General features: G+C 52.0%; 5 protein-coding genes across 5 annotated transcripts; 3 read left to right on the top strand and 2 right to left on the bottom strand.

Annotated features, from left to right (window-relative positions):
• Positions 1-1,506: 1,506 nt before the first annotated feature.
• POSPLADRAFT_1056050 (hypothetical protein) lies at positions 1,507-3,713 on the top strand (the record flags this gene model as incomplete). Its single annotated transcript, XM_024480728.1, has 10 exons — positions 1,507-1,551; positions 1,611-1,944; positions 2,002-2,079; positions 2,151-2,409; positions 2,468-2,491; positions 2,545-2,619; positions 2,676-2,847; positions 2,899-3,146; positions 3,200-3,289; positions 3,350-3,713. 10 exons carry the CDS (start codon positions 1,507-1,509, stop codon positions 3,711-3,713), a joined length of 1,689 nt encoding a protein of 562 aa, XP_024339473.1.
• Positions 3,714-4,075: 362 nt separating this feature from the next.
• On the bottom strand, positions 4,076-5,369 carry POSPLADRAFT_1141230 (hypothetical protein; the record flags this gene model as incomplete). Its single annotated transcript, XM_024485276.1, has 7 exons — positions 4,076-4,266; positions 4,325-4,611; positions 4,667-4,724; positions 4,777-4,852; positions 4,888-4,902; positions 4,977-5,145; positions 5,179-5,369. 7 exons carry the CDS (start codon positions 5,367-5,369, stop codon positions 4,076-4,078), a joined length of 987 nt encoding a protein of 328 aa, XP_024339472.1.
• A 1,577-nt stretch (positions 5,370-6,946) lies between these two features.
• Positions 6,947-8,270, bottom strand: POSPLADRAFT_1180773 (hypothetical protein; the record flags this gene model as incomplete). Its single annotated transcript, XM_024488782.1, has 4 exons — positions 6,947-7,296; positions 7,355-7,671; positions 7,725-7,818; positions 7,875-8,270. The coding sequence occupies 4 exons, from the start codon at positions 8,268-8,270 to the stop codon at positions 7,075-7,077; spliced, it is 1,029 nt and encodes a 342-aa protein (XP_024339471.1). The 3' UTR covers positions 6,947-7,074.
• A 1,284-nt stretch (positions 8,271-9,554) lies between these two features.
• POSPLADRAFT_1141564 (hypothetical protein) lies at positions 9,555-10,460 on the top strand (the record flags this gene model as incomplete). Its single annotated transcript, XM_024485314.1, has 4 exons — positions 9,555-9,775; positions 9,834-9,893; positions 9,948-10,043; positions 10,166-10,460. Coding segments are annotated over 4 exons (672 nt in total), but the record flags the coding sequence as incomplete, so codon positions are not given.
• Positions 10,461-12,402: 1,942 nt separating this feature from the next.
• Positions 12,403-13,292, top strand: POSPLADRAFT_1142121 (hypothetical protein; the record flags this gene model as incomplete). Its single annotated transcript, XM_024485388.1, has 4 exons — positions 12,403-12,460; positions 12,576-12,577; positions 12,607-13,071; positions 13,167-13,292. Coding segments are annotated over 4 exons (651 nt in total), but the record flags the coding sequence as incomplete, so codon positions are not given.
• Between the last annotated feature and the right edge of the window lie 6,002 nt (positions 13,293-19,294).

Raw genomic sequence — 19,294 nt, 5'->3', positions numbered from 1 at the left:
GTCGACGAGGAGCTCCCGAGAAAGCTTTTGTTCTCACATGATTCCACCAGTCTGGTGCAGTAAAGAAGCATTGTGCCTTCCTGATGTAAACTGGCTCCGAGGAATGCGAAAGGCGCCCGTATGGATTCTGTTTGAAATCAAGGGGCTATTCTCATAGTAAACAAGCTAAATAAGAATTCCCTCAACGCAAGTTGCGTACCTTCCGGTATAGTTTAAACCTCCGCATCACAATGACGTGAAATATGTCGGAAGTATTAATGCTATTCAAATCAGCACGTATCGCAAAAAAAAGGGAATACAGAGTTGCCAGCAGAACGTGTACTAGTACTGCATCATCAGTACTCAGTACTAGTACACTTTTTGCGGCACACATCTTCCCAATTTGTGCGATATGTGCCATAAAAATGCAAATTGTCAAAATGGAGGAGTTCCCAGGTTGTATTAGTTGAATTTGAATACCTTCCACGGCATCTTCCGACAAGCTTGCTTCCGTTCATAATCGCCCTAGTAATGAATCCACCTCCCCGTGCTATTCGCCACAACGTCGCCGTCGTTCCCTCAAGTGCTTTCAGCAGCAGATCTTTACGGGATTCCAATGGTCTTTCCATAATTATGTCAGTACCCATCAGATCTACCCCATTTAGATTGACTCGGAGGCTCGCCTTGAATTATTACCTCCCGTCTTGTTCGCGTTCTGATGCGAAACACTGGCAGCTACTTTCCAGACCGATAGCTTCCCGGATTGCTTCGCAGCGAGATCGGATTTCAGTGTTACCACGGATCCAATAACTGGGTCTGTTCTGATGCAAGAGGACGGAGCTTCTACTGCCATCCTCGGAGATTGCAGATAATTGAAAAAAGTCACGACGTACACGACCTCCAACTGGGCGTAAGGGTCTGGTTCAATGACGTTCGTTTCCGCAACTTGTGAAGCGTTGGCAGTAAGTAGTTAGTTCTCATACTCTACGTCACTAATATAGATCGCTCTGCATTACGCAAGACTCCGAGTTAAGAAGACGCCCAAACAATGATGGTGGTGTCGTATCAGTTCTTCACAATGTAGCCTCACACGCTGTCAATATCTCAATATATTGGACGGCGCGCGTGGTCTATGTGTGCTGCGCTCCACGGTCCAGATGTCCACATAGAGACCCCACACAATATAAGTCTACAACGTAAAGTGGATGATTACTCTGTGTACTTATAGCTGCTTGGAGTATATGAGCAGAATCAACTGCGTACTTCAGTCTATCACTGATCACAAGCCGATCATGACCGGTTGATCAGACATCAGTAGCGACCCACATCCTGGATGGCGGCTATCACTGATTCTGTCCTAATGTCAATGGGATCACACGCTTTCACGGGCCATCATGTACGTTCTTTAGTTCAATCATCTTCGCCGCGGTGGTATCTGGGAGCTTTCCTCTCTTGTGCTTCTATCATCGCTCAACCATATGTGCGAAGGGCGTCCTCTCGAACAAGTGGCGTACTGAATTCAACAGTATGTCTAGCGCAGACTCGCTCGTTCTGGCATCTGTATTTGCATCTGTATGTGAGTATCTCATGTTGCGGTATATAGCAACTAACATGGATTTCTGCCCGTTGAGACCGCATACTTATGGTTCAAGAAGCTAGAACCCACCGATCCGTTCTCTCTGGTTGTACTTCTGGGCGTAGGGCCTGCACTCCCCATCGCTGTGCATGGTCTCCCCTTCACATCAATTGTCTGTTCTGTGTTCGCGTCGTATGCGACATATTATATAAGTCTGCTTCTGCTCACCGCCTTATACCGCCTGTCTCCGCTGCACCCGCTGTACAAGTATCCGGGTCCCACAGCTGGCAAGCTTTCAAAGTTGTGGTTAGTGTACAAGTCCTCGCGGGGCAGGCTCAACGAATACTTCAAACAAGTGCATGAGAAATACGGGCCTATTGTCCGTCTAGGTAGATGCGCGTCTGTCTTCAGCGGAATCAGCACTGATCTGGCCGGCGAATCTTCAGGCCCGAACGAGTTGTCGATCGTCGATGATACCCTCTTACCATCAATCATTGGCACGCAAGGAATGCCTAAAGGGCCTTGTATGTGCTTATTCCGTTATCGCGCAGAACGTTCGTGCTGAGAGCCTGGCCGATCGCTATGTTGCGTCCAGTGTGGGATGGGCGGAGGACAAACAGGAACATGGACATGGACTTCATTAAGGCAAACCTGATAGGTGCACGAGACCTAAAGCAGCATGCGGACGCACGGAAGAGCTGGAATCGCGCATTCACCTCCTCATCAGTGAAGACATACGAGCCAATCCTCATCAGGCGCACGACACAGCTCATAGATGAGTTAAGGACAAAGTGCATCAACGGCAAAGGGGGACGAGCTCATGTTGATCTGGCTTTGTGGCTCGGCTATTTCTCGTGAGTATACAGAATATAGTTCAGCTTGCGAGGAAGATGGTGCCACTCCTTTTGATAGACTTGACTTCATGGGAGACTTCGTGTGAGCCATATCAAGTCTTCTATCGTAGCTCGTTTTTGATCGCGCGAACATAGCTTCAGCGGGGCTTTTGAACTCATGCGCGACGGTGACAAAGAAGGCTTAGTACCACTCATGGAGGCTGGCACCTAGTCAGTGGCTCAGTTGACGCTCATTCCTTGGACACTGATACAAGCCATATTCGCAGTATTGCTGCGTTGACGCAGCATATACCATGGTGCCTTGACATTATATCATTCTCTCCAACCTTGTTCCGTCTAGCTTTTGGTAAAATGAAAGGTCTAGGCGAGTTTGCGTTTCGTCAAGCAATCAGGCGTATGAAAGAGGTGCCGATGCAGAGCGACCTGATGTACTACCTTGTGAGCCCCTCATTCATATTTAACCATCCGAGTATCTGAACCAGGCCTTAGAATGAGGAAGGTCAAATGGACTCCAACCCGCCCCCGGCGCCTCTCGTTCTGTGGAGCGCCGTCATAGCCGTCATCGCAGGCTCTGACGGTCCGGCGTCTGCCTTGTCGAATGCTGTCTACGAGCTGCTCTGTAATCCACAATGTTTCGAGAGGCTGCGTGCGGAGGTTGATAGTGCATTCCATCCTAACGCGGGAGAGCCGATCAATACCGCTAGGCTGTCGCGTATGGAATACTTGAATGCGTTTATGTGGGTCACGATTTCGCATCGTACATAAATTGAAAACTGAAAAATGTCGATAGTAACGAGGTTCTCCGTCTGCATCCTCCTATTGCAACCTGTCTGCAGCGGGCGCCCACTGAAGGCAGCGGCGGGCACATGCTCGGCTCTAGGTTTGTTTCGATTGTAACACAATCGGTGAACTCCAGAATTTGATACGCTCATCCTTGTAGCATCTTCATTCCTGAAGGCGTGGCCGTCTACGCGGCGCCATATGTATATCAACGCGATCCACGATACTTTGCTCCAGACCCTGACCGCTTCTGGCCTGAGAGATGGCTCTTGGCCAAAGATACGGACATCGTCGTGAACACGAACGCTTACATTCCTTTCTCTATCGGCCCTGCCAATTGTGTTGGGAAGCCACTGGCCCTCATTCAGCTACGGATGGTTATTGCTTACTTCGTGCAGGCCTTCGATGTATGCTTTGCAGAGGGATATGACAAGCAATGTTGGGAAACGGAGCTCCGAGATTACTTCATTACGCATAGAGGCTCTCTCCCTGTCATCTTGACCCCTCGTCCGTCGGTCCGCTAATGCGTTGGCTCAGAGTCGGCCATTTTCAATTTAACATCAATGTTTGTCTGCTCACAGATAGGAATTGTAGCATTCGTGAATTGCTCGACAAGTGATTTCCCATGAAAATCCTGTAGGATCATCATACAAAGTCTATCGCGTAGCACATCTTCACAACCTGATGACACTGATATATCAATAGGCAAAGGGTAAATAGTCAAATTCTTAGTGGACCCAGTGATATGTCAGGAACAACGTGATTCATCGATAGTTATAGCTAACATTGTGTGTCAATGTATATAAAAGTACAGAAAATACGGAACAAAAGTACACGATGGAGGGGGATAGCGTTCCGTAGTTGTATCAACACTTGTATCAACACTTCACGGAATGATAACCGATCTGAAGCGGGCGGCGGACCTGTGCTCGTATGCCTTCTGTGCTTCTGCCAACGGGAATTTGTTCACGAGGACCTTAATGTCATGCGCTCCCACGAAGTCAATCGTTTCTTCTTCTTCCTTGGCCGTCCCAGCGCCGCCCGTGCGTAAGTTCAGCCTCTTGCCAACGAACAAGCCTGACGTTAGGTGTTGATTATCATGGTCCGGTCACTAGGAGAGCTATACATCACATACCTAGGGGCACAGTTCCACCCTGCGAGACAGCGAGGATAAAGAACTCGCCACCTGGCGCGAGACCGTTGACAAGGGACTGTACAACATTGTCGTCCGGAGCGAGGCAGAGGATAACCTTCGCTCCACCCAGCTTGGCAAGTTCCTCGGCTTGGTTCACTTTGGATCCATCGAGGAACTTGTACGCGCCGAACTTGAAGGCCAGCTCCTCCTTTTCAGATGTGGAAGAGAGGACGACAGGACGGAATCCCATCGCCTTTGCGAATTGTACGGCAAGGTGGCCGAGGCCTCTGGCAAGCGATATTCATATTAATTACGATTTCGCAAACAGAAGTAAACATATACCCCATTCCATGAATTCCAATTACATCAGGTGCATGAGCGTTCATGTCACGAAGTGCGGCTTTGTCTTCTGTCTCAAAATGATGTCGAAATATCCCAAAATGAAGACTTACTGTAGACCGATACCCCAGCACACATCAGGGGTGCCACTTCCGCAGGGTCGATATCGTCGGGGACACTCGCAACGGCCTCAGTACGCAAGGTTACGTACTCCGCGTAGCCACCGTCGGTAACAAGACCTGGGGATCTCAAGCATTGGAGGTAGGTCACTCTACTGTAGAAGTACTTACCACTTATGGATTTCTGTACGCACAGGGAGAAATTGCCTGCCCGACAACCAGAGCATGTCGAGCAGTGCCCACCGTGCCAGCCGGCGCCGACGCGTTGTCCGACCTTCCAGATCTTCTCTGTCTCCGGTATAGCGACGACGTCTCCGATGATCTCGTGACCCGGGACACGAGGGAACGTCACGAAAGGGAAAACTTGCCACTTTGTGAGTTCGTCGCTATACATACAAGCAATTTGAGTAAAGCGGTGCTTCCAGAACGACGAGGACGTGCCTTGCGCAGACTCCGCACGCGAGGACCTTCACGACAATCTCGCCAGATTGTGGGTCTCTCCATGTGACGTCAATAGGCTTGAGGTCACCGCCCTTCTCGAGGAAGGCATACGCTTTGTATGTATCAGGATGCGGCGCTGAGGGCATAGCGTGTGATGCAGCGACTTGTACGACGTCTAGTTTGGATGCTGTCTGAATTGAGACTATTGTATCGGTCGAGGACCGAGGAGTGTTGAAGTAAGTTGGGAGATGGGCGCAGTGTCGCGATTAAGTTCTTCAGTACGTGATTATATAGCACAGGTCCACTCTAGGGTTTCTCTCGACAGCCTGTCAATTTACGCAACCGCACTGTGTTTACAAATGTCGAGCGTGTATGTGGCCTCGGGCTTCGGTGATATATAAACTGGGTGTTCATGTGAGCTATTCTGACAGGTTTGTGATTGGTCTCGTTTAGAAGAAGTAAGAGAACGGGGGTACCTGAATCTCTCACGTCGTAAGAACTGATGTGGGAGAAAGATATGCCTATAGCAGCAGACCATATCAATAGGGGCTTTTGAGTGGGCATGATCAGTTTTAGATTCATATTGATACGTTGTCCTACGCTTACGTCCAAAGGAGGAGTGACACCGCTGTAAGGCTAGGCACACAGCCCAATAGGTTTAAAAAGGAGAGTGATCCTATAAAACAGATTCGAGGCTGAAGCTTGAAATCCTGTATGTACGACGTACTTGACTGTCAAGAGGTTAGGCAACAGGCGCTTATAGAGCGCTTAAGTTCCTTCTATCACGCGCACCTATTTTTTGAGTGGATGTCATGGTGACTGGTCGTTCTAAAATACCATGTATGGGGCATCACACAGAATAGTCGGAGACAGGGGACGCTACTTTATGTGGCGACAGCACATTACCTCCTATTCCTTGATGGACCCACGAATACGCCGAATCATGGCCGAGTCGTGCCTTGCGCACTACACTTCGAAGGCGGCATCGATAATGTCCATGGAAAAACTCCCTTTAAATTACTTTTGCTGTATTGTCCCTTGACAGCCCGCTGGTCATACAAATACGGGTATGATTGCGCTACTACATTGTATCAGGATCTTCAGATAGTACTAGCATGCAAATTATGCTCGCCCAAATGCAAAAACCGGGCCCTCACCTGCACAAGATGCGTGTGCAAAGCAGGTGCAGAAGGCTCAAACTTAGTACGAGACTTCGCACGCGAGCTCTGGAAACAGGGAAGTACTACGAAGTACAGTTGTCAGAGTCACAATATCCTCGGAATATTCTCACAGAACCCCCTTTCACGGTTGTAAGATATTGCCCTACTGTTCAATGTCACGTATATGAGTAGAGCCGTCGGCGATCACACCTTGTACGATCGCCTTTGAGGAGCAACCCCCAACCCCTTGGGCACAGATCAGCTTACCTTCTCCAAGGTGTCCCTTCGGAAGAGGATGATCCGTTCGAAGACTCTTGAAATCATTCCTTGTCCGGGGGAAAATAACAGTAGCCAGTACCTTCCCTATAAAATGTCGGGACTAGTGACACTTCGTGGGGATTGCGTCTAGCGTTGTGGTTGAACGGTGGTTCACATAGGCTGATGCAAACATCTTCGTATGCGGCATAAATTCATTCCCGGCGTTAGCATAAGCTGTGCTCTCCCGCTGATAAAACACTCAACGATCTTGAGGGAGTACCAGGCTGCATAGCACAGCACATAAGAACAGATGATGATCATTACTGTCATTATTCATATATCGTGTTACATACAACACAGGGTCATCTACAGACTATGAACGTTACTCGATAACTATGACATGCTATACAGCAAGGATCACTCAACAATACAATTACACCATTTCCGAGACGTTCGCACGACGCTCGCTTGTGGCAGCAGTGCTACCATCATCCTTCGATGCGATCGACTCTGGGCGCGTGTTTGGGTCCTTGGAAGTCTGCATAGTTGCCAACTGCTGCAGGTTGATTCCGCTCGTGAGTGCCTCAACATTCGTTTTCTCCGTCCACGCCTGGCCTTGCGCAATGCGGTAGACAATCATGAGTGACGATACCGTCTGTTATGAAGGCCCGTTAAGATCAAACCACGCATAGATAGCAAAATAAAGAGCACACCTGGACTTGACTGACGGTCTGTAGAAAGACATTGCCTAGTGCGTTATTCAGACCAAAGGGGACGAGAAAGAGGATTGCAAAGACAGCGTAGAGCATTGCTGACTCGATGAAGATCGCCGCGGCGTTTGCGTACGTGGAAACATGCGTCACGCCGAGAGCGCGCTTGACGCGGTGGCGGTAGAACATGAGCCGGCCCGTGATGAAGATCGTGACAATGACGTTCAATGCGAGCGACATGACATAGTAGGCGAGCGTCATATTCACGTCTACGAAGGGTGACGAGGCAGATGTCTGAACGAGGAACGTGATCCCGAGGCCTACGCCATGCGTTCAGGAATGAAACAAGGCGGAACAGGCAACAGGCACTTACCGACAGAGCAGCATAGCATCATGCATGGGAGGGCCATAAGGATCACTAACCATGACCTTCCGAAGTCCATATAAATCACCATGAAGCGCCATACCTGTGCATTACAGATGGTCAGATGACACTCAGGAGGAACACAAGTGTCAGACATACTAGGAACCCATCCATGAGCCAGTTGCCAACGATAAAACACACATTCGCGATTTCGTCCACCGGATCTGAGTACATGACTTCCTCGTACGCTGCTGGGCCTCCAGGGAAGTTACGGTTCTCAATGAACGCTTGCTGCGTGAATTTGGCCTGTGCGCCCATAAAGAGTGTCCCGAGGGTGAAGATCACCGAGACGAATGCGAGCAGCACCATCTCACGCGTGCGGTGGAAGCGCGAGATCTGTTGTGTGAGGACATGAGCGCACATGACGAAGAGCACAAGCTCGGCGCCGTAGGCGATGTTGCTGAGCAGGTTCCCTTGTAGCCAAGTTTCCTCGGCGTAGATAGTTGCAGCCGTCTCACCCGGCGCGTACGGGTTTGTTGCGTTTGCGAGCGACATATCTGCAAATACAGACCCTCAGCACAGCGAATGGCAACCAACCGAGCACTATACTTACCGGACTACTAGGGCGGCCGCTTGATGGAAGGATCGACCAAGATGTCAGCTGCGCTCGCGGAAGTCAGATCACTGGCGACGCCAACTATCTCTTGGACGCCTCGAGTATTATAGCGTGCCGCTGTTTTGTTTTTCCTGGCAGGCCGTTCCTGAAGTTCCCAGGAGCAGTTAGAGTTTTGACAGAAGTCAAGGCACGCGCATCTGTTCGGATGGGAGTTACCAGATTGCTGCAAACGCCAGTCTGGCTGAGTCATCTGGACCGTCCCCAGAGCTTCGGGGATGCATGCGGCCGCTGTAAATGAACGTTTGCATCAGGAGACCACAACGCTGCCGTGACACTCCCTGATTCTTTCCACGAATGCCATATCCGGCACAGTGTATGATGGAAGTCCCACATCTCCACAGTTACTTGGACAGTCTCCCATCCAGTGAGGAAAGCATCTTACGCACGTTGAGCTGAGGTCAGCGGTTACTCGGGGAGCACTATACGAGCACCTGACTAGATAGTATTAAGGCGTCTAATCAACTGTCAACTGTCGGTACTTCGTTCCGGATGCTTCTATCTATGCGTGCCATGGTCAAATTTCGGACGACGTCGTTCACCGTAGTTAATATACAACCATGAATACCGATTTAATGGTTACCGGCACGATGGCAGGGCTGCACACGATCATTGGCTACATCGTACTTGAATTGCAAGGTTCGTCCAGCATCAAGATTCAAGAGCTCGTCTACTACTGCTAGATGACGGGGCTTGCCCTTCGGCTTCACCAATGAGATAAAACTGCGATGATACATACACGGCATCTTGTCGTTTTGGCCCATCTTCATCTTTGTCGGTCAAAGAGCGATGATTCTTGGAACCATTCGATGAATACCCTCACCCTACATTACTTCCTGCAAAGAGCCGCCGATTAGAATCCTAGCCATCGCGGCACGCAGCGCTCCATTGCGGGCGAAGTACACAGGCTGGGAAATAGAAGCCACTACAGCCACTTCCATACGTGGTGGGTCATATATCAGCCTTCGTGGCATCGCGCACGCATCCCGTATCTAACGTGAGTAGACGCACACGTACAAGCGTGAGCTTCTTGTATTGCATCTTCGCTCTTTAAAGGTTTCAAAGCAGGCTAGTGACTAAAGGGCTTGCAAGGGTAAACGGCTAAGCATGCAAGGTATGTTCTCGTTCTAGGCGGCACACCTGCATCTGACAGGTCGCGAGGTCTCTCTTGTCTCGTTCTCGGAGGCACCGGTGCCGCGGGAAGCCGTCTTCTTCAGGAGGTGCTCGCGTCGCCGCGCTTCACCCGCGTAGGGGAGTATGGCCGGCGAGTGACCCCGCCTGAGCAAATGACACGCGGCCACGAAAAGCTCGAGCAACGTGTCATCGATTTTGAGCAGCTCGATAAAGCGGACTTGCGTGAAGGTCACTGGGATGTCATATTCATCGCGTTCGTGAGCGCCGTAGTCTGATGAACTTCGAGGCATGCTCATGGCTAGATGCTATAGCTTGGGGAAGAGTAGCAGGACAGCGGGAAGCTGGGTAGACTTCGAGAAGGTTGACAGGGAGTGCGTGCTTTCGCTCCTGAGCAATGCTAATACCGCTTACAGCGCAGCACATAGGTACGTTGTCAATGCAGCGCAGGCGGCAAAATCGCACGACCCGACTCACGCTCAGCGGCTGGTATACATCTCCGTGAGTAGTCGCTCCACAATACTGTTTCCAACATTTGATTTGCGGCTAGTCGATATGGGCGAATCCTCATTGCCGGTTTCCTTACTTTAGGTGTGGATTGTGTTTTTGCTAAGGGAGCCTGACAATTTGGGACCGCAAGGCTGAGCATGGCACCCGTCGTATGTAGGAGTAAAGGGCTCACCGAACGCAAACTCGCGAATATGGGGTACCACGAGGTGATCATCTTCCGTCCAGGTGGGTTTGGCGAGGTGCACAGAGACCCCCCTCGGCCCCTAGAATATACGATGGGGTCAGTGCTATTCAATGCTTCCTATGCATGCGCTCACCGAGCTGCCCTATACCCGCAGCATCATATTCGGCACATTGTACCGCGTGACGGGCAACCCCCACGTCTACATTCCGGTACGCCTTCTCTTCTATCTGCGGCGCGGTCTTCGTGAGCTTCGATTTCATACCCGTTATCGGTCAAGGTCCGCTTGCTAGGGAAGAGCATGCGAATAGCCGGCGAAACGGGTTCCAGGGGTCTTCTTCCGTATTCCCGAGCAGCGACAGAGGAAGAGCAAGATGCCAGCGTTACAGTGTTCACAAACCAAGACAGTCTTGTAATCGCAGAGACATTTCCTGACTTGTAGAAGCTAAAGAGTCATCTTGAGTGACGTGGCGGTCAAGCCTCCGGATTAGATGGATTGTTGGCTCACTGCACCGATCTAAGCACCCAAGACACGATGCGAGGTTGGACTCTGGATGGGTGACTCGGATACGAATACAGGACGTTAGTTATCTGCTAGGATGACCAGCTATGAAACGGTAGCTGCCCAATTCATCAGGTCTGCGTCAGCCACAGCGGGGTTTAAACCACTGTGATGGAAGCCATTTTGGCGGAGGCAACCGATGCAAAAGTATCGCTTGTATCATGACAAGTGGACTCGATGGAGGATGATTACATCCATGCAGTCATCATTTTCGGCGACGTCGATCTTGAGCACATCTACGACGACGGCGACTTCCTGGTTCAGACACTCAAAACTTCGGATAGAGACGATCTCATCTACGGCGAGATAAAGTGGAAATCGAATTATGAGTGCGTCATAATATGTTGCTGCTTAGTGCTCGACTAACTTGTGTCTAGTCTAAATGTTCATATGGTTGACAAATTTTCCGAAGGCCAAGTCTTTGTCGCAGGAGGTCAGCGGCTGCACGAGAATGGCGTGAAGATGACTTATCTCATGTAGATGCTGCTCGTATACATAGTCCGGCGGGTGGCCAGGTAGCACTCATGACACTCTGTCCTCGTTCAATACTAATGAAAGCGGATATAAGATTGGATCAAAAAATACTAATACAAACTGCATGAAGGGTGACACGGCTAGATCTTAGCTTTGAATGGCCAACTGAAGACTGAGGAACGACCTCAGCTTCAGCCTCCTTATATATTGTACAAACTGCATGAGTCACTACATACTACATGAGAGAGCGTATCTGTGAAAGGGTGAACATATCTGTGACATAGGTAAGGTCCGTGATAAGCATGGGAGAACATAGGATATATATAGTAACTAAATAGAGATAGGGTTCTGTGGTCCGAATAGTACGTCCATAATGAAAGAACCGTAACAAAGGGAATGAACCCCAGTGTTCAGGATGTTGTACGTCTTGTGCCATTCTCATAGACATACTGTGAGAGTGTTCTGAAATCCAGCTGTAGTTAAGCTGGAAACTCGCTCTGGTCGAGGCGAGCTCTCCCTTTGAGTCACTTCTTGCTATGTATACAGAGGAGCGCCTCCCTGTTATTGCCCACATGCTGTCACAAGTTGGTACGGCGTCTAGCCATTTTTTAATTTTTTCCTTTTCGCGGGCTCGAACCCGCGACCTCTGTACTACATGCCTGATATGGACGCATCGCTATCTACTGTACGATTAGATTAGATGGGGCGGCAGTGCGCGACACAGCTCGGGCTCCGCTGACACAGCCTCTCTGACTCACCGGCCCCCGGGGCCACGTCAGCATGCTGCGCATGGACCAGCTGTGCACGGACCAGTGCGCACAGCCTCCCCTAAACTTCCCCTGTATATAAACCTGCCTCTGCTGCCCTAGGGACCTCAGTTTCGACCTCTTGTCCCTAGGTCAGTAAGCCCCTGTACTTACTTACCTTTCAATACTAACTTACTTGTCCCTAGCCTTAGGTTTGAGCCTCACTCACCATCGCTTCGGTAAGACAAGTCGAACGCCCCCAGCTTTAAGTTTTCCCCTGTTGCTTAACCCTAAGTCGCAACATTAGGTTGAAACTCCCCAACGCTGCCGGCGTTCCAAAACAAACACACTCACTTCCCTCTCCCATAGGTCGGGTGGTGCGCACCCTTACTGTACCCTACGATACGTAGATAGCCTACGATACATCACCAACACTTGAGAGACGAACTCTTCAGTACCTGCACTTCAGTGGGCGGTACTTGTCCTCACGGACGCGTAGCCTTGGTTCCTGCTGCATACTAGCCAAAAGCAGTATTGGGCCCTACGTGAACTGCGAATCTCAGTGTCATCCCGGGCGCCGTAGGTGTAAGCTAGTTTACAACGGCCTTTCGTAGTACGCGCACCTCCTCGTCCTCCCCCCATCCAACGTGGCTGCCTGCCAAGGCCTCGTTCACGCCTTCGATTCTCAGGACCTCGTTGACGTCTACATCCCAGACGGTCCTGACGCCCTTATCCTCACCTGCGAGCAGCAGCCGTGCCCAAATCGGACACCTCGATCAATCAACCAGGACTATTCGCGCTACAAAGCAATCCGAAGGGCGCAACATCCGCTCGGTCCTCAAAGCACCCTCGCATCTCGATCCGCCTCACGGCATTCTCGCCCTGTCTCTCCCAGCTCCCGTCTTCCCCGACCGGTCACCGGTCCAAGTCAAGCGCGAGGAGATATCCCTCCAGACCCTGCGCCAGAGCAAGAGCCTGAGGAGAGTGCGAGTGAAGAAGGAGTCTCGGAGCCCGAGCCCACGGATCCTGCTCAGCCCGCCTCGCCGACAGCGCTCGCCCCTGCGTCAGCAGTCCCTGACGTATGTAACCCCGCCCCCGGGCTTCCTCCCGCGCCTTCACCGCTGTCTCCGCCGCGAGGCCGCTCGCGCACTCGCTCCCCTCGAAGTCCGACCAGCGGAGGGCCACCACAGCCGCCTCCGCCCCCGCGCCATCCTCCGTCCCCCCCGGCGCCGATAATGTCGTCTCCCTCGACCGCCCCCGACAAGGAGACCCTGAAGCTTCTCCTTCCCCTCTGGTATGACGGCAGAACTGTCATCGAGTGCGACAGGTTCCTGTCGCAGCTGCGCATCTACTGGCTGGTCAACACGTCGTTGACCACCATTGAACTCAAGGTGCAGGTTGCACTAAGCCTGCTCGACGGTGACGCCCGCACCTGGGCCACTCCATACTTCGCCCAACTCGTATCCGTGCAACTCGGTGTTCAGGGAGTGACGACCCCCTTCGCAAATGAGGCGGCCTTTGCCACGACTTTCAAAGCCCACTTCGGCAACCTCGACGATGAGGCAGCGGCCCAGGTAGAGCTGGCCAAACTCTGCGCGGACAAATCAATCCGTGAAAAACGCACTGCGGCGGAGTTCTCCGCACTGTTCAAGGGTCCGGCGGACCGCTCCGGGTATGGGGACCTGGAGTTACACGACAAGTACCTGAGCGGCATCCCCTCCCGCATCTACCGCAAAATCGAGCTCGAGACGTTCACCACGTGGGAAGACGCTGAGAAGCGCGCTACGGAGGTCGAACAGATCCTCGATATCAGCCGGGCCCGTCGGCCTGAGTTGAACAGCTTCTTCTAGGCTCGAGGTCGAGGACGCGGCGGGGCACGTGGTGGTGCGCCCCAGTCACACGGAGCTTCGGCCAGCATCAATGCGGCCGTCATAAAAGGCAATTTCCCCGGCAATTGTTATGGCTGTGGGAAGCAAGGGTACCGACACTTCGAGTGCCCCAATTGTAAGGACAAGCCTTACACAAAACGCGCCGACACACGGGCTACGGTTGCCTCGGGTTCCACCCAGGTTGCGACAAGCACCCCCGTCGCTTCATCCTCGGCGAGTACAAGCGCCGCTTCAGCGAAATCGGAAAGTTCCGAGCTGGCGGACTTAGTAGCACAGATGAAGTCGATGCGCGAGGAGCTCGAGCACTATCGGGCAATGAAGGAGGAGTCTTTTTGATCCGGTCCGCGCTTCGTGCCGCACGCGTCGGGCCGAGTACCTCATGTAACAAGGATAACGTATTGTCTACTGCAATGGTGTACGAGCTGGACCAGGGGTCCCAGCATTTTCACATTCCAGTATGACTCCAAGGGAAAAGACGGCACAAAGACGTAATCGCTATGGTGGACAGCGGAGCCACCACGAAGTTTATCAACAAGCGATTTATCGTAGAGAATAAGGTGCAGACGCGGAGGCTGAAGGAGCCCATTCTGCTCTATAATATCGATGGCACCCTGAATAAGGACGGAAGCATCTCAGAAGTAGCAGTGCTACAGATGCACATAGGAGAACACATCGAAAAAACGGTGTTTACGGTCACGGACATCGGTCCGAAGGATGTGATCGTCGGGTTGGATTGGCTACGCGAGCACAACCCCGAAATCAACTGGGAGGAAGGCTCCCTAAAGTTATCCCGATGCCCTGAAACGTGCAGTGCCAGGAGGACTGGCCGGATGGAGCAAGCAGCAACTGCGCGTGATACGGGGGTCAGGCCCACGGCGCGCAGGCGCTCGTCGAAGTCCAAACAGTCGGTCATAGGTGCCTGCCGGAGTAAGGTACTACCGGACTTCGAACCCGAAGAAGATCCGGTAGATGTCGAGTGGGACGAAGCCGACTTGATTGAGGCCTGGGAGCAAGGTATTACGCTTCCTGGCGCCCCTCAACTGTTCATCGCAGCCGGGCATACGTACTCCCAGCTGTTCGCTGAGGAGGAGATCAAGAAGAAAGTCGTTAAAACCGCCGAGGAGTCGGTGCCTAAACAGTACCACGAGTTTCTGAAGGTCTTCTCAAAGGAAGCATCAGAACGGTTACCCAAAAGGAAGCCGTACGATCATGCAATCGAACTCGTGCCCGGCTACTCGACATTCCATTCAAAGGTCTATCCCCTGTCGAACAACGAGCAAGAGGAGCTTGACAAGTTCCTAAAGGAACAGCTAGCGAAGGGTTACATACGGGAATCGAAGTCACCTATCTCGTCCCCCTTCTTCTTCATCAAAACGAAGGAAGGGACACTTCGACCCGTGCAGGACTACCGTCGGTTGAACGCGATCACGGTTAAAAATCGCTACCCCTTGCCGCTGATCGCCGAAATGATCGACAAACTCCGCGGCGCTACGCTGTTCACGAAGTTCGACGTCTGATGGGGATACAACAACGTCCGGATCAAAGCCGGTGATGAATGGAAGGCGGCCTTCGTAACTAACCGGGGTCTGTACGAACCCCTGGTGATGTTCTTCGGCCTCACCAACTCCCCCGCGACTTTCCAGGCGATGATGAACGAGATCTTCCACGATCTCATTGTCGGCGGCAAGATCCTCGTGTACCTAGACGATATACTCATCTTCTCTACCAACAAAGAGGAGCATGAGAAGGTTACGCGCGAGGTCCTCCGCCGCCTGCGGGACAACGATCTGTTCCTAAAGCCTGAAAAGTGTGAATGGGACATTCCCAAAGTCGACTACGTCGGCTATGTGTTCGGTGGCGATGAGGTAGTGATGGATCCCACGAAGCTAAAAGGAATTAATGAGTGGCCGGTACCCCGGAACAAAAAAGACGTTCAGAAGTTCCGGGGGTTTTCCAATTTCTACTGCCGCTTCATTAAGGACTTCGCCAAGATCTCGCGACCACTCGACCGACTCACAGGGAACGACCCATGGCATTGGGGCGAGGAAGAGCAGCACGCCTTCGATGAGCTCAAGCGGCTCTTTGCCACAACTCCGGTCTTGGCGCTGTATGACCCAAATCGAGAAACGCGCATTGAGGTTGACGCCTCGGGCTACACCACTGGCGGCGTATTGATGCAGAAGCAGGACGATGGCAAATGGCATCCTATAGCCTTCCGGTCTCACGCTATGGACCCTGCCCAGCGTAACTACGAGATCTACGATAAGGAGATGCTTGCGATCATCGAGGCATTGGAAGACTGGCGCCACTACCTCGAGGGATTACCCAACCAGTTCGAGATTGTAACCGATCACAAGAACCTCGAGTACTGGCGCACATCACAGCACCTCACGCGTCGTCAAGCGCGATGGTCACTGTTCCTGGCTCGCTTCGACTTCCGCATCATGCATAAGGCTGGAACGTCGAATGGAAAGGCTGATGCCCTGTCACGCCGATCAGATCATCAGGTCGGCGATGAGGACGATAACACTGATCAGGTGGTTCTCAAACCGGAGAGATTCCGCATCGCCTCCACTAGGCGCGGTCATGCCTCGGTGACGGCTGATCAGTCGCTTCTGAAGCGCATCAGGGAGTGTTCGGATAAGGATCGGGTTGTGGCCGAGGCACTTGAAAAAGTGCAGAACCTCGGACCACCTAGGCTGCAGAAAGGCTTTGAGGAGTGGAATGCCGAGCAAGGGCTTCTGCTGTTCCGCGGGATGGTCTATGTCCCAAAGAACGCGGAGCTCCGGCAGGACATTGTCAAAATCCACCACGACTCGCCGATCGCCGGACACGGCGGTCGTGCCAAAACCCTCGAGCTCGTATCGCGGAACTACTGGTGGCCAGGAATGTCCAAATTCGTCAATGAGTACGTAAGCACCTGTGACGTGTGCAACCGTACCAAGACATTCCCAGCCAAGCCCCAGGGTCCGCTGAAGCCGAACGAGATCCCCGAGCGCCCATGGCAGATCATCACAACCGATATGATTGTTGGCTTGCCAAAGTCTGATGGATTCGATTCGATCCTGGTCACCGCCGACCGCTTTACCAAGCAGGTCCACTTCTCGGCCTGTCATGAGACCCTGACGGCAGAGGGTGCGGCAGATCTGTACATCTGCGATGTGTTCAAGCATCATGGGGCCCCGGCCAAGGTCATATCCGACTGAGGTCCCCAGTTCGCTTCAAAGTACCTCCATGCGGTGTACAAGGGCCTAGGGATTGAGCCGGCGCTGTCCACAGTGTTCCACCCTCAGACGGACGGCCAGACCAAGCGCTGGAATCAGGAAATTGAACAGTACCTACGTGCTTTCACAAGCCACAGGCAGGATGATTGGGCGAAGCAGTTGCCGCTTGCGGAGTTTGCACTAAACAACCGAGTTCACTCCGCTACCGGGCACTCCCCTTTCTTCCTGCATCAGGGGTATCATCCTGAGATCCAAGTGCGGATCAACCCGATGTCTGCAATGCCTGCAGCCGCTGATCGGCTCAAGATCTTGAGGGAGATTCGCGATGATACACGCTCTGCGCTTGAGCTGTCAGCCGAGCGCATGAAGGTGTACTACGACAAGCACGTGCAGGAGGCACCGGTCTTTGCGCCGGGGGACAAGGTCTGGCTTGATGCCCGAAACCTTAAGCTGAAACAGCCGAGCAAGAAGCTCAGTCCCAAACGCCTCGGACCTTATGCCGTGCGGCGAAAGTTTGGAGACTTGGATTATGAATTAGTCCTGCCAAAGTCGGTGCCTGTGCACCCAGTATTCCATGTCTCCTTGCTTAGCAAGTACACGCGTAGCGACATCCCGGGCCGGGAGCCGGAGGAGCCGCCTGCCATTGAGGTTGAGGGCGACGAAGAGTACGAGGTTGAGCGGATCAAAGATTCGAGAATCTTCCGGCGACAGCTGCAGTACCTCGTCAAGTGGAAGGGTTATGACAACTCGCATACGTCATGGGAGCCGGCGTGCAACGTTGCCAATGCGCCGGCCCTCATAGCCGACTTCCACTGGAAGAACCCGAATGCCCCTCGTCGCCTCAATGCTACTACCTTTGGTGGTCTCAACTTTCGGCCAATGCCTTCGCCGCTGACTGAAGCACGATGCCGCTCCGGATGGGAGATGGGCAAGGGCGCCTCGCATGAGGTCATGCGCCGTTGAGGGGGGGGTAATGTCACGAGTTGGTACGGCGTCTAGCCGTTTTTAATTTTTCCTTTTCGCGGGCTCGAACCCGCGACCTCTGTACTACATGCCTGATATGGACGCATCGCTATCTACTGTACGATTAGATTAGATGGGGCGGCAGTGCGCGACACAGCTCGGGCTCCGCTGACACAGCCTCTCTGACTCACCGGCCCCCGGGGCCGCGTCAGCATGCTGCGCATGGACCAGCTGTGCACGGACCAGTGCGCACAGCCTCCCCTAAACTTCCCCTGTATATAAACCTGCCTCTGCTGCCCTAGGGACCTCAGTTTCGACCTCTTGTCCCTAGGTCAGTAAGCCCCTGTACTTACTTACCTTTCAATACTAACTTACTTGTCCCTAGCCTTAGGTTTGAGCCTCACTCACCATCGCTTCGGTAAGACAAGTCGAACGCCCCCAGCTTTAAGTTTTCCCCTGTTGCTTAACCCTAAGTCGCGACACATGCTGAAAGGCGGCTAATCTGTCCCACGCTACTCGCAAGGTCATATTGAATGGCGGCAATGTATCAAAAGGATGGGCGCAGACTTATAATTTAAAGACACTTGGTATCAACTATCGCTGAATTTCCATGGTTTTCTTATGAGCGCCATCCGCAAGACTCATACGAAAGGGAGAAGCAAATTCTGAACGCATACGGGGCGAACACAAGTGACGGGCTACATGCTGGCAACAGGGCCCCGGATGCACCGGGCTTCACCCAAACTGAGCTGGGCGGTGTCGAGTGCATCAGCAAAACCAGGTTCGACGTGTGATACAATATATTAGTTATGAGTATTCATCATGATTGTCCATACTTGTTATTTGCTGATATGTAATTACACGCCTGTCTAATTATGGGACATGATTATGAAGTAGTCAACATTCAGGTGATGTGTGTGCAACTTAGAGCCAGAATGGTATGTGTCTGATAATCGATTGCAGACACGTCATCATAATTTTACTTGATTGTATGGATGCCCAGATATTGTGATAGTCTGCTAAGGCTTGGTATGTATTTTAAATAAAGCAATATAAATATTCTAATTCCAATCACGTTGCGTATCATATGGATTCCGACACTGCATGCTGACAAATGCAACAACAGATGTGATGTAAGGGTGCACTGACCGATTGTACAGATAATCAGGCTTCAAATGTCATTACATTAGCATATCTAGTACATTGTTTCGTCCTCTGTGTCCTGA

Source organism: Postia placenta (assembly GCF_002117355.1).
Source record: "Postia placenta MAD-698-R-SB12 unplaced genomic scaffold POSPLAscaffold_6, whole genome shotgun sequence".
NCBI classification, from domain to species: Eukaryota; Fungi; Basidiomycota; class Agaricomycetes; order Polyporales; family Adustoporiaceae; genus Rhodonia; species Rhodonia placenta.
The sequence above is the reverse complement of the archived record's forward strand: the minus strand, read 5'-3'. Positions and strand labels throughout refer to the sequence as shown.